The 14,176-nt window shown below is 46.8% G+C and overlaps 1 protein-coding gene across 2 annotated transcripts in view; it reads right to left on the bottom strand.

Annotated features, from left to right (window-relative positions):
* Positions 1-864: 864 nt before the first annotated feature.
* HCN3 (hyperpolarization activated cyclic nucleotide gated potassium channel 3) overlaps positions 865-14,176 on the bottom strand; it is a 560,500-nt gene continuing 547,188 nt past the window's right edge. The window contains exon 8 of one of the 2 annotated variants that reach the window (XM_069650083.1): positions 865-1,781. In XM_069650083.1, the coding sequence (XP_069506184.1) occupies positions 1,756-1,781 (26 nt within the window). In that variant the 3' untranslated portion in view covers positions 865-1,755. Of the gene's footprint in view, positions 1,782-8,613; positions 13,684-14,176 lie in introns of those variants that run through there. The other variant, XM_069650079.1, reaches the window with a different exon arrangement.

The following is a 14,176-nucleotide window of genomic DNA, read 5'->3' on the forward strand; positions in this document are numbered from 1 at the left end:
AAAACCACACACTACTGCGTTTACACCTTTATTCTTCTTCAAATTCTAGGGTGAAGTCCTGCAGTCTATGGGAGATGGACTACAATTAGGGCACGATAGTTCACTGCAGACGAGAAGAGCTAAAAAGGAGTGAATCAAATTAGTTCTGCCTACCTCTAAACAGCCTGAAAGAGCTGGCGCACAGGCTATTGTAGAGACCCTGCATGTATTTAACTCTGGCACGATCCTACTGGCTTTCGGATCTACAAGCCTGTCTGACGGGACCTAGGTCTCTCTACTAATGACCTAGCAATGCTTTTTGGGAGCGTAATTTCAATTAGTTAGTAAACATTGGAAGAACTTAAAAGAGAAGTTCTCTCAAAAATGTTATGCTTTAAAAAGATTGTGCATATTAAAACATATATATTAAGATATTTTTTACAAAGGGTTTCCTTTGGGAAATATTCTGCAAATGAGCCTCAAAATCCAGTTTTTCAAGGACTCTGAGGTATCTGTTTTCTAAACAGTGGCAGTTTCATACATTTTTTTAACTCTGCTCTTGCGGCAGTATTCAAGCAAGAACCCCCTACTGAAAGCTTTTGCTTGTTGCCGCCAAAGAGAAGATAACAGGTTCTCTTTGTGAGTGAGGTCACATCCTCCTATGGCTACCATTTCTCCCGAACTCTCCACGTTGCCAATGCTTCAGCGAACAGGTGGCATAGTTTAGTCCTGGGCATGCTCAAGGTAGGTAATCTCTGCTTTTTCCCACTCTTCTTCATACTTTCTGAACGCTCTGCTCACCCCCTTCTCAGCATTTTGTCATCCGTTTCTGGTTTGCTTTTCCCCCTCTCATCTCAGAGCTTCCTGCCCTCTGTACTTGCCCACTTTCTTCTCAGCATATTCTGTATTTCCCCCTCTCTTCATAGCACTTTCACTCTCTCTGCTTTCCCCCTCTCTTCTCAACACTTTTTTCTATCTCTGCTTTTCCCCCCATTGGACCCAAATATATATGCAGAGAGAGTTTTCATTGACACTAATCCTCACTAACGGTGTGCTCAAAATGTCCTTTAGCACTGCCTGCATTCAGTAGGCAAACACAAGTATTCGTAAATATGTATAAAGTAGGTCTAAAGAATATGAGCCAGTTTTCAAAAGGATACCAGCGCCAATGCCACAATTGGGATGACTTTTCCTTGATACCAAGAAAAATGGCTGTTGTGGGGCATGAAAGCGTGAAGTCCTGCTAAGGACCAACCACGTGAGTCTGGGAAGGTGTAGGAGGAGGGAAGAAAGGGAGGGTGCGAAGGAAGAGAGTTGCAGTTTGATGTATCTGTGAATAAAGGGAAGTAACAGACACCCTGTGCTCCGAGTCGTTTATCGCAACAACGTTATCTAAGGCCACAACAATGGCTCCAATATCAGAAAAATACAGATTTTCAACACATTTGTTATAGAAAGTCATGATTCTATTAAAGACTCGGAGGCAAAGGATTATGCTCAGTTCTACTCTTTACTTCTCGAGCAGCCAACAATAAAAAACTAATTTACATCAAACTAACAAATGAACTACGATCCATGAAACATATGCAAATGTGTAGTTTGTGTTCCACGGCTTATCCATCCACGTGATCTCTCCAGTCCAATCAGATTTCAAAAGTCCACAATAAATGTCCCCAACTTCCTTCTTTCCTCCTCTTTCTGAAGCTGGTCAACAACTGAAACTTGCGCCCCAACCGGTAAACGCCTGAACCTCCCAACATTATTGATCACTCCTCATTAAGCCACTGGTTTAGACTCTGCACCTGTAAAACATATATAAGAGCAATGAAATGTCTCTTTCAGGATGGGTGGACAATCGCATAGTATAAGTGACATTTTCATTAACATCAACAATACATTGATAAACATCATGTTATCAGTCATACCACTATCTAGCGGTTGAACAGGTGGAATAATCCTTCACCTCTGAGTCTTTAATAGAATCATGACTTTCTATAACAAATGTGTTGAAAATCTGTATTCTATGTTAAGACTTGGAGGCTCTGATATATGCTAGTTTAAAGCTTACGTACCACCAACAAAGCCACCTGATCTACTGGTCTAAAATAACAATTCTTAAAAGTTGTTTCATTTGACCGGTCTGCCGCCTTTCAAAATGTCCTCCAGGCTTGCTCCTAGCTCGAAGGCCGTAGATGCCATGGCTCCATTAGTCGAGTGAGTGCCAAATTGACACATGTCAATGCCCGCTTAGCCCATGTACCATTTTACCCATGTTACTAACGTGGCCGACGCCACCTCCTTGAATGGATTCTTCACCGTTATCAACAGTTGAGATTCCCCTATGCGTCTGACCTGTTCTGCCATGGTCTCGTAAGCCCTCAGGCACCTGACCGGGCACACCTTGGGTCGATCCGGAAAAGCTACATAATCTACTATCCTAATACCGTCTTTGTCCTCTTCTCTATGTAAAATGTAACCCCCGTGTGTGAACAAGACTTTCTGTCTACCTCCAACGCCCTGACCTCTGAAACCCTCTTACAGGAAATTAAACACAGTAAAGTAGTCAGTTTTGCCCAAAGAGCTTTCTGAGATAGTTGTTTGTTGTCTGGCCATGATTCGAACATTCTCAATACCACACTCACATCCCAGAGGCGAGAATATTTTGGAGTCGGAGGTCTCATACATCTAACTCCCTTCAGTAATCTACAAATCAAGGGGTGTTCTCTCACAGGTTTCCCCTCTACATAATCATGACCGGCCGAGATCGCCGATCTGTAATTGTTAATTGTTCTATATTCCTTAGCCTGTGCTGCTTGACTGGCCAAAGAAATGCACCACGTGAATCACATCTGTTCGTACGGGATGTACTTCCTTATCCATGCACCAATTGCTCCACTTAAGTCATGCCACTCTGTACGCATTCCTAGTCCCCGGGGCCCATGATTCTCTGATGAATTCCTGAACTGCTCCCGAAAGCTTGGCTTGGCCCAGGATCTCCTGAAATCGCCCAGGCTATCAGGTTCAGATTCCCTGATTGAACCAGCGGATGACGCTCTCCTGTCAGGCCCAGCTCAATGTCTTGTCTGTGTGGAAGTAGAATTGAAATGCTGTAAGACATTTCCAGCAGGTCTGGAAACCAAGCCTGACCTCTGAAACCGGGGATCACTAGAATCCCTCTCACTCCCTGTCTTCTGACTTGCGCTAAAGTTTGTGCTATCATGGCGAACGGCGGGAATGCATATTCTGTCGCTGGTCCCCAGGCCTGGAGAAAGGCGTCTGACTCTACTGCTTCTGGGTCTGGCTCCAGCTGGGAAACTTGGACAGTTTCCTGTCCAATCTTGAAGGGAACAGGTCCGTCTGACACCAACCCCTCCTTTGCATGACCTCCTGGAAAACGGACTCCTCCTGCTGGCAATCGCTGGGGTCCCTCCAGTGCCTCAAGTTCCAGTCCGCTATCTGGTTCTGTTCTCCCGGCAAATGTTCTGCCGTTACGCTGACTCTTCTCTGGAGGCATAAATGCCAAAACTTTTTGGCTATCTCCGCCAGCATTCTGGATCTCGTCCCCCCTAGTCGGTTGATGTACCTGACTGTGGAGACATTGTCCATTTTGAGCATGATGGCGCATCTCACCCCTTCTCGAGTCCAGCAGCGAACTGCGAAGGATCCTGCTAGCAGTTCGAGGCAATTGATGTGGAGGGCTAGTTCCTCCTCTGACCATCTCCCCCCGTCGCTTGGTCGCCGCACTTGGCTCCCCGCCCCATCTGCTGGCATCCAACTCTATTACGAGGTCTGGGGAGGATCCAAATATCGCCCTGACATTCCAAGCTTCCATGTGATCATACCACCACTCTATCTCTGTCCTCGCTTCCTGTGAGATAGGGACATTCTGTTCATAGGATAGTCCCTGTCTGATATGATCTATCTTTAAACGTTGTAATGGTCTGTAATGTAGAGGGCCTGGAAAAATGGCTTCAATCAAGGATGACAGTCGGCCTACCAGTCTGGCTAACTCTCTCAAGGAAATCCCTTCCCTTTTCATCATGATCCTTATCTCCCTCTTGATAGAGTTCACATTCTCTAACAGTAGGCTGAGCGTGCTTTGCACGGTTTCCAGAATGAATCCCAAGAATTCCATCGACTGGGACAGGACCAATTCTGATTTCTCCCAGCTGATCAGAAAACCTACCTGTTGCAACAATTCTGTCGTTATCCTGGCGTGTTCCAATATAATTTCCCTGTCCTGGCACATTATGCATATATTGTTCAGGTAGATAATCAGTCTGATCACCTGTTCCCTGAGGTGCCCCAACACCGGTTTCATCAGTTTGGTAAAGCACCAACGGGCTGAGGCTAGTCTGAAAGGTAAACTTGCAAATTCCCATCTCTGCCCCTTCCAGAGGAATTGTAACAGCCGCCTCTGACTCTGACGAATAGGGACCATCAGGTAGGCATCCCTGAGGTCTATCCTGGCGAGCCAGTCCCCCTTCTGTAGTATGCCCCTCAGTAGGTGAATTCCTTCCATCTTGAAGTGCCTGTACACCAAGAATGAATTCAGTGCTCTGAGGTTGATCACTGGCCTGACCTTTGGTCTGCCCTTCACTAGGAACAAATTGCTTAAGAATCCCCCTTGGTTCCCGACGGCCGGGCTGATGGCCTTTTTTAGTCTCAGCTGTTCTACCTCTCTGTCTAGTAGTGGCTCGTCTTCTCTGTTGAACTTTATCGGCTTGGGCGGGAACTCTTGAACTCCTGTAATGGTTCCTGCCAGAATTCCAAAAGAAAACCTTGAACTGTCTGCAGAACCCAGAAGTCTGAGGATAGCTCTAAACATCTTTGCATGTGCAGTGCTACTACCCCCACCAACGAGGGATCACTGCTTTTCTCGCACTTGCTAGCGCTCCCTTTTGTCTCACCTGCACCATTCTGCTGTTGCTATCTGCCATTCCCTCTCCAGCCTCTGCTTCTTCCCCTGGATGGGAAGAAAGGGTTGGCCCATATGCCTTCCTGCTCTCTCCAGTGCGCTCTATGACCAGAGGAACTGTAATAGGTGTACCGGCGGGCAGAGCGGCCCTTGCCTCTGCCAGCCTTGTCAAAAATCTTTCTCCCAAAAATCTTCTTCAGGGAGGCCTGCGCCTTGTCCATCGAGGCATATGTGCTGGCAAACTTCGCCATGTCTTTGATGAATGTCTCACTGAATAGTTTGCCCTCGGCTGCTGCAGCCGTTTCCGATGACTCCAGTTCCCCCAGCTTAGAGTCTATTCATAGATCTTCTTCGCTCTGCGGCTATGGAGCTATTTGCATTGCCCAGAAAACATATGGCCCTTTCGGCCCCGCAAAAGAGGATCTCCAGATCAATAGCCTCTTTCTTCTGTTTATGAAACAGTAGGGCGTCCTGCCACACATTACTTAGCCCATTGACAACCTTGACATAGATGACTCTGTGCCTTCTGGTATTGTCATGCTGATAGAATAACACTGTACTAAATCAAAGTCACAAAACATTTATTATTTAGTTTGTGAACTTTTTTTTGTCACTTTCTTATTGACAATTAATTTATAATTTTTCTATTTGACTTTTCTTTTGTCATTATTCATTTGTCATACATAATACAACACATAAATTGGTACAACACAAAAATTGGTGCAAAAACATATACAAAAAGGTTATCATACATGTTCCAATACATATAGTTATCATTGTGGTGCAACATAAATCATGACATGCAAAAGTGTCATCACATGTTTTGCTTATTGGTAGAGTGCTATATGTCAAACTCCTCTCTCTTGATCTCTCTGAGGTCAAAAATGCCTGTCAGAAGGGTGACCTAACCACAGCCTCTTCTGCCAGTTGCCATATTCTCATGATCGGGCTGACCATGTCCAGTAATGTATCCTGGCACAACCTCCATGATTGATCTATGCTTTCTTGACGTCCTTGCTGTACCTTCCCATGAAGGTCAGCATACTATCATCAATTTCGGGTGTCTCGGCTACCCCCTCTGGGTCCGGGGCATTCTGCTCTCATCTTTCTCCTTGCTTCCTTACTCAGGGGGGCTCTGAGTCACCTTTTTAAGTAAGACATAATGTTTTCTGGGGGTCCCACTCTGATGATCTGAGGTGCACTAAGGCCTCTGGGTCACATTCGTCGCCCTGAGGCTCCTCAGTCGGAGGTTTGCCTCTCTTGCCCCTGGGCCCTTGGCTGTCACTCGATGAGGAGGCTTGCGATTCTTGTGAGCTCTGCTCATCTGACTCCTCGCTGCTCATGCAGTCATCCTCAGAGGTGTCCTCTGATCTATCCTGGTCATATCTGGCCTCGACCTTGCCTTTCTTTTGCCACCTTTGTTCTTACGTGGCGAACCCAGGGGCGGGGTCTGGATGCTACCAACCCTGCAGGTCTTCTTCTTACTTTCCCCTTTGCCCCTGCACGCTTCTCTCCTCAATTCTGCCATGCGCTGAGAGAAAGCCACACGGTCTTCCATAAGGTCCCTCTATTCATGTATGTGGCCCCTGCCGGCACTCTGGACATTTTGTACTGCCTGGCTCATTCTGATGCCACTCACATGTGGACCTTCCAAATCCTCCTCTGAGTACCTGCTCATGTTAAAGCCTGTGCCGGGTCCTTTTATTTATAGATAGGCAGGTCTGTTTTAGTTTCAACAGTATTATCTGTGACTGTGCCTGTCAATATACAGAGCCTCACTGCCTCCCTGGGGCTACTTGTCTGTTTTCAAGCAATTTCTATGCCCACTTGCAGTTTTTTACTGGGACTGTGCAAGTCGGCGCTCCCCTGCACCTGCCCGTTCCTTCTGCAGTGCCCGTGGCCACTCTGCTCTATTCCTGCAAATGGCGTGCAGTAACGATATATGAGTCTTCCTCTCTTTCGTGTATAATTGGAGCCGCGCTTCGTTATATATTTCAAACTCTGTTAAACGATATCACTCCAGTCCGCTCACCGTCCCCACAGAAGTTTTGCAATGGCGCCGGCACCTCTGAGGTCCCAAAGCGCCCGGCGCAAACTTCCGTGCGGCACTGCCTCCTAGCAAGTCTCTGTATGCCGGAGCCTTCACCCCGTCGCACCCCTACCTGCGGATATGCTCTGCCAACTGTCTCTGTGCTGTGCGCTCGCTGCCGCACTGCGCTTCTATCTATACATCAATCACAACACATACATTCACTCACTCAATAAAGGAAAGTTCACTTATCGCAGCTGCACGAGCAGCAAAGAAAGAGGAGGAAAGAAGGACGTTGGGGAAGTTTATTTTGGACTTTTGAAATGTGATTGCACTAGAGAGATCACATGGATGGATAAGCCTATGGAACACAAACTACAAATTTGCATACGTTTCATGGATATTGTAGTTCATTTGTTAGTTTGATGTTAAATGAGTTTTCTTTTATTGTTGGCTGCTCAAGAAGTAAAGAGTAGAACTGAGCATAATCCTTTGCCTCCGAGTCTGGACAAAGAATCTAAAAGCTCTTCTCTTAGCTGTTGGTAAACACTGCACCCACCGTGAAGGGCCGGAGCGTCACGCTCAGACACCTGACTTGAACACTATTAGTGCCTTTCTGGTTGTAGCACCATGCAGTTCCTGTGCACGGGACCCTGGTTGTGGTTGGAGAAGCAGAGGTACTGTGCAGAAGGATGGATAATTGAAAAACTGTGTATTCAGTAATGTGCATTTGTGTGAGCCTAAGGGTGACAGCTGGGAGTCGGGGTAGGTTTTTTCAAGCGTTTGAAAGAGCAAGAGTTGCGGGTACCTCAGAGAGCATGTGTAAGAGTGATAGGTGCAGATGTCAGCGAGCATGTGTAAGGGTGAGAGGTGTGGGTGTCTGCAAGTATGTGTATGTGTGTGGCGGTGTGAGGTCAACATCATGACAAATTATCATTGGGTGGGGTTGAGACATCCTCCCCACTACTCCCTCACCCACCATCACTAGAAGCACTAAAGGTAGACATGAGAAAAGCTCGGAAACAGATGAATTATTCCGTAAAATGTAATTGGATAGACGAAAATGCTGAGAAGAAAGGGGGCAAGTATAGAGCACAGGAAGTGCTGAGACGAGAGGGGGAAAAGCAAACCAGAAACGGATGACAAAATGCTGAGAAGTGGGTGAGCAGAGCGTTCAGAAAGTGTGAAGAAGAGTGGCAAAATGCAGAGATTACCTACCTTGAGCCTGTGCAGGACTGCACTATACCACCTGCTCAATGAAGCCTTGGCAACGTGGAGAGTTCGGGAGCAATGGTAGCCAGAGCAGGATGTGACCTCAATGGCAAAGTGAACCTGTTCTCTTCTCTCTGGCAGCAGCAAGCAAAAGCTCCCAGTAGGGGATTCTTGCTGGATTACTGTCACAAGGGCAGAGCGATGCTATCCAGAGCAGGATGTGACCTCACTGGCAAAGTGAACCTGTTCTCTGCTCTCTGGCAGCAGCAAGCAAAAGCGCCCAGTAGGGGATTCTTACTTGATTACTGTTGCGAGAGCAGAGATAAAAGATACACATGAAACTGGTACTGTTTAGAAAATTGATGCCTCTTAGAACTTGAAAAACTGGACTTTGAGACTCCTTTGCAGAATATTTTCCATTGGAACATTTTGTAAATAAACATCTTAATATATATTTTTTTATTATGGACATTCTTTTTAAAGCATAACATTTTTGAGAGAACTTCCCCTTTAAACACTTTCACTAATGTTTGGTTATGTTTCTTTCCCCCTTTGGTGCTATTGCATATGTCTTCAACAAGCATTGTGTTCTACAGCAAAACGATGGGGCATGTCTTGCTATGTTACTGAATATTAACAATGAATCATTTACATAGGGTGCGTCACAAACTAAATTACCCCCTGCCACTTTAATGATGTGAATTATTGCCCAAATGAACAGTAATCCTTTTATGCACTGTAGAATGATAAAAGATGAGCAGGCTGGCCTGGACGCAAACCAGATTTCAGCAGTTCTTCGGCTACTGTCCATCCCTGGGACCATGTCAAGAGAGCCTCTTCGGACAAATAAACCAAATTCTCCTTCCCATGCAACTCCCTTTGTCCCAGGACCCATCGTTTGCAAAAATAAAATACCAATAACAAGTTCAATGAACGATTAAGTTTGCTCTTTTTTTGGCTGCAGTTATTTACATTTAATAAAATATGCATGAAGCTACAATTCTAGAAAAAATACTACTGTTAAACCTAATATAAAAGGCATGAAAAAAAACCTCATCGCTTTGCAGTGCTATGCAGTTGGTCAGGAGCAATACATGGTTGCAGTGCTCATTTCACATACACTTGAAAAATCTGCCTTTGAATGTTACGCTCCTTCAAGGCAATTGCAGTATTCAATAACCCACTACTGTTCAAGAACAATCTTCCCAGAATCCCCTGCAGGCCACATTTCTGGCTAATTATTGTGTGCATGAAGAAGCCACAGAGGGAAGCCGGTAGGGACTGGCAGCAGATAGCCCTGCCTACACTCTGTCACTTACTGCTACGAGTGCAAAGGGCTGACCTTCAAGATACATTCCAAGATGGCAGCTTGGATCAGAACTGGTGAATAGTTGCCCTACGCCCAGAGCCTACAACCTATGGTTCTCCAGAAGTGCTAGGCTACAACTCCCATCAACCCTGGTCATCAATGGTGAGGGATCATGGGAGTCATAGTGCTAAATATCTAGTGAGCCATAGGTTGAAGGCCTCTGCTCTACATGGAGAGAAATATTCAAACATCACGCCACGTTGCCTTACCTCCTGTTAATGAGAGATATTTGTATCGTTGCTTTTAAGCCCTGTGAATAACCGCTGTAAGTCCAGAGTGTGTTATTTTGGGAAATATTCTGCTTTGGGAAAGTGCGCAAAAAGCAACCAGAGGAGCAAATCGACTCTTTGGGCACATATACTGTGACAGCACAGATTTGCACCTGACTTTTTGTGCCAGTTTAAATTGTTAAAACGTCCCTGCTGGTTGTGGGGATAAAAGATGAGGCACAGGCACAAATTCATGTCCCACTTTAGGAAGGCCATAATTGCACATCATGCACTCTGAAGCAGCACCTTACACATCAATATATCAATCAAGCAATCAAACAATAAATAAATAAATATGAATAAATAAATACACAGTCAAGCCATAACCCCTCCACAGGCACAAAGTGTCTCTGCATATTGCACAGTGGCTCGAAAGTTACCAATAATATTGACACTATTGATCATTTATATAGCGAACAACGGAAAATGGCTTGTCGAATGGTGCTAACACATGATGGTTTCACCCAGATGTATGGTGCTCATCGTGTTATCCTGTTAAGGATGAAAGGCTACATTGGCCCTCCGGGAACTCGCACCTGTTTCTTGACAAAAATATCTGCAGTGGGCATCCTCAAACTACTGATCTCTCGTCCCTAATAAAAACAATACAGGTTCTTTAACAAAAGATCACAATGGTGAAAAGGTTGGCCCTGTTGAACTGGGGTTCGAGCACCAGGTGGAGGCCTGCTGAGGATCTCGCTTGAAGAGCAGTTAGAGAGCATAGTGTGGTTTCTGATTTTCAGACACAAGGATGGACCATAGATGTAAACGGTCTTGTGACATTCTGCAGGTAAGCCAGGGAATGAGGGGAGATCCATTAAAAGACACCTCATTCGCCCCTGACATTCACCTAATCACTACATTCTTACGGTGGCCAGTGGTCTCACAAGGGCCTATCTGTGCCAAATACAGCAGGCACAATTAAGAGCTTGAGGTAAAAGGCCAAACCAGGGTCCTCTCCAAATCCTCGGTCACTCATTTTGCCTTTAGTATTAACTTCACCCAACCAGAGGCCTCCAGAAACTTAGGGAATTAATTCCCGACACAATGTGTCCGGGGGGGAGGGGAAGGCAAAGGTGGCCACATGTCCGGCCCGACCTTTCAGGAAATCTCAAAATGGCCACAAAGATCAGCCCCGCCTTTGGACCAATCTTTATGCTTGGAAAGGGCTGACGCAATGCTTGTAAACCTCTGTGACTAGTTATTGAGTGCGTTCGCAGCAGCACGCTGTCCTTTTTAAACAAATCTCTGTAATAACAGCAGGGACCAACCATTTGCAATTCAACCCACCCTGAAGTGCTATGCCACCTCCACTATGTAGGTATAAGACACACACCCTGATGTGTTCCTGGCCTGAACAGGTAGGTGTATTTTGAATCAGTAAGTAGAGGGTGGAGCATGTACATTGTACTGATTTCCACAAGGGTGGTCCCTTTGCATACTTGCACAGACGAGCTAAAATGATGTAATGCTGCAAGGGCACCAAAAGTGGTAACCACAGTAGTCTATAAGCTCAGGTTCATGCATTTCAGTGAGCAATGCAGATCAATGTGGTGACTTTCTTTTCTGGTCTAGGAAGTAGCCTGACAGCTAAGTCCACCATCAGCCAGCACTTATCAAGTTTCCCTGCAGCACATGGCCAGTTTATCATGAACCCCAAACATGTCTGACGTTGCTTCTTTCCTCTTGCAGGGGGGCACATGTTTTGGCAGTTTGGACTAGGCAATAACTGAATGGTAATAATTGATTTACATATGTTCCCCTTCTGTAGAAGCACAGACAAGGTAAAACATTTGAAATGGGATGCTATCCAGAAAAAATCCCAGTGTTTGAGAAGTGTTGGCTCAAGCACCTCAATCCATCTTTGCGTTTGTCTCCCACCAGTTCATGCCAGGGTATTCACAGAGGTGCCACATGGTACAAAGGACATCCCAGCAGACCTTACCTCCACCGGTTTCGTAGATGAGAATATTCCATGTAGCTTACACAGGCTTCGTTAACACATTCTCTCCAAAGAAACCCCAGACCTTATACCCCCTTATAGAACACACCAGGTTAGTGACATCACTCCCCCAATGTAGTCCCAGATAAACTCAAGGCAGTGGCACAGGTTCTTCTAAACTGGCTGCACCACGGTACATTCCCCACAGTTACCACCAGGTTGGTAAGAAACACACAGAACACCAAACTCTTCCAGACAGTGCCTGGTTCGCAGCCTCATTAGCAGGTAGAAGATTTCGCCAGAACAGCAATTGCTTCTTTGTAGACTAACGCCAAAAGACGTAAAAGATGTATGTGGTGTATGTATTTGTGTGTCAAAATAGCAACAAATAAAGCTTTAAAGAGATGGACTAGATTTGCAGGTAAGGCCTGGCCATGCTGGCATGGCCGCAGCGTGTCCTACTGGCTGTAGGTCTAGCAGTCTTGCATCCCAACATTGTCACATGTTATTTGCTTTGTGGCACTGTTGAGGTTCTACCGGCCTCCCCATGACACTCCACTCAGTAAGGTCTCAAGGCAGAGCTTGGATGAGTCGCTTATTTAGCTGTCGCTAATTATTCCCTATTCCTTCCATTGGTAGCTGGCAGTGCCTGCATGCCTCACATGTTGGATGGCAGTTTGGGCTTCCCGGATTCCAAATCTGAGCTGAAAACCACAGAGCTCTTCCGGGAGCTGGAGGAGGCTGCAGGCCTGGGGGTGGACACAGGAGACTGCAGAGTTGCAGCTGCGCTTGCAGGCCTGCTGGGTAGAACTGATTGTCCTGAAGGCATCTGTTGGGGATATGGTAGTAGTCCGGGCACAGCACTTGGGCACAAAATTCCAGTAGTGGAGGGGGTAGACTTGTTGCTGATATTTGTTGACTCCATGGGTGCCAAAGACATCTGCAGAGAATAAGCCGGTTGTCCTGGTATACCCATGGGGGGCTTGGCCAATATTCCAGGTACAGAATGGGTCGATTTAGTGGTGGTGGCACCTGATGACTCTGTTGCTTGCTGTGAGGAACACCCTTCTGCCTGCTGGGCGACTTTGTTAGGTAACGATGGCTGAGATGCTGACATCAGGCGGCCATCTTGAGTGAGCCTTCCAAAGGGTAGGCCTTGAATGCTTTTGTGTTTGACCAGGTGCTGGGGACTGCTGGAGGCTTGCTGCATCAGCAGAGAGATGTGGGAGCCAGAGGCACGAGACAAACTGTAATGCAGAGTTCTCCCAGTCCTGTGGCCTGAGCTCCGCTCGCCACTGGAGGAGACACCTACTGTCTGCTGGAGAAGGGAGGTCGAGGAGGATGTGCCTCGAGATTTTGATAGCTGGGGCTGGGAGCTCATCAAAGGTGGTTTTGCCATTGCTGGTCGGTCTCCTCTTTGGGTCGGTTGGCTCAAACCAGCTGAGCCATGCAGCGGCAATCCTATATTGCTCTGCTTGCACACTCTGCTCTCTGATGGCGGTTGAGTCTGGAGCATTGGCGAGGAAGGGGAACCAGGTGCTGGTGTCTGCAGATGGGGTGGGACCCCTGAAGGAGAGCTAACAGATGGGGGTCTAGAACCGGCTAGACTGGGCTGGGATCTACGGACCTGGCGAGTGAGTAGAGCACTGTCAGGAGACAGTGGACTGGTCAGAGAGGAAGGAGGCAGGAAGACATGGGCTTGGAGGCTCTGCTGGTGGGTAAGTGCGATGGCCACATTGGTGGTGGCGGCCGCCGTCTGCAGAGGTGCATGCACCAGAGGTTCCCAGATTACAGGCCTGCTGCCAGGCTCCCGGCTGACTGAGGCCATCAGTTGTAAGTGCTGTAGGTCCTGGATGTTGTGGGCCATGTCCCTGTCATGCTTCACAATTTGCTGCACCATATCTGCATTCACTGAGCCTGTGCTGTTCTCCGCCCTCTTGCGCAGAAGGATAGAATTCTTCTTACCTTGAGGAGGTGATGACACAAAGAAAGGCATGTGACACAGGAGGCATGTGTGAAAGGGGGCATGTGACATCAGAAGAGGCATATGACAGTAGAAGAGCCAAGCGATCAAGGAATGAATGTAATACAAGGGTAGGACTGTGCAGTAGGGAGAGGCATTAGACATGTTGGGAGACAAATGGTGGGCAACGGACGTGAATGAGGCAGACATGTGAAACTGGAGAAGGCAAGTGGCACGGATCGAAGCAAGTGACTTCAGGGAAAGCACATAATAAAAAGAGCCACGAGACACAGGATAGGTATCTGCCACAGGGGGCAGCATGCCACATAGGGGTACAGAAGGCGAGAATGAGGCATGCGATGGAAGTAGGTGTGTGCCATTGGTAGATGCATACGTTTCTGGGGAGATATTACACACTTTGAGAGCCCTGAGACACAGCCAGGGGCATGACACACAGGAACATGTATGTTACACTGAGGGTAGTATTACACAGTC

The sequence above is a fragment of the Ambystoma mexicanum genome, chromosome 1p (assembly GCF_040938575.1).
Source record: "Ambystoma mexicanum isolate Mex_15411 chromosome 1p, UKY_AmexF1_1, whole genome shotgun sequence".
NCBI classification, from domain to species: Eukaryota; Metazoa; Chordata; class Amphibia; order Caudata; family Ambystomatidae; genus Ambystoma; species Ambystoma mexicanum.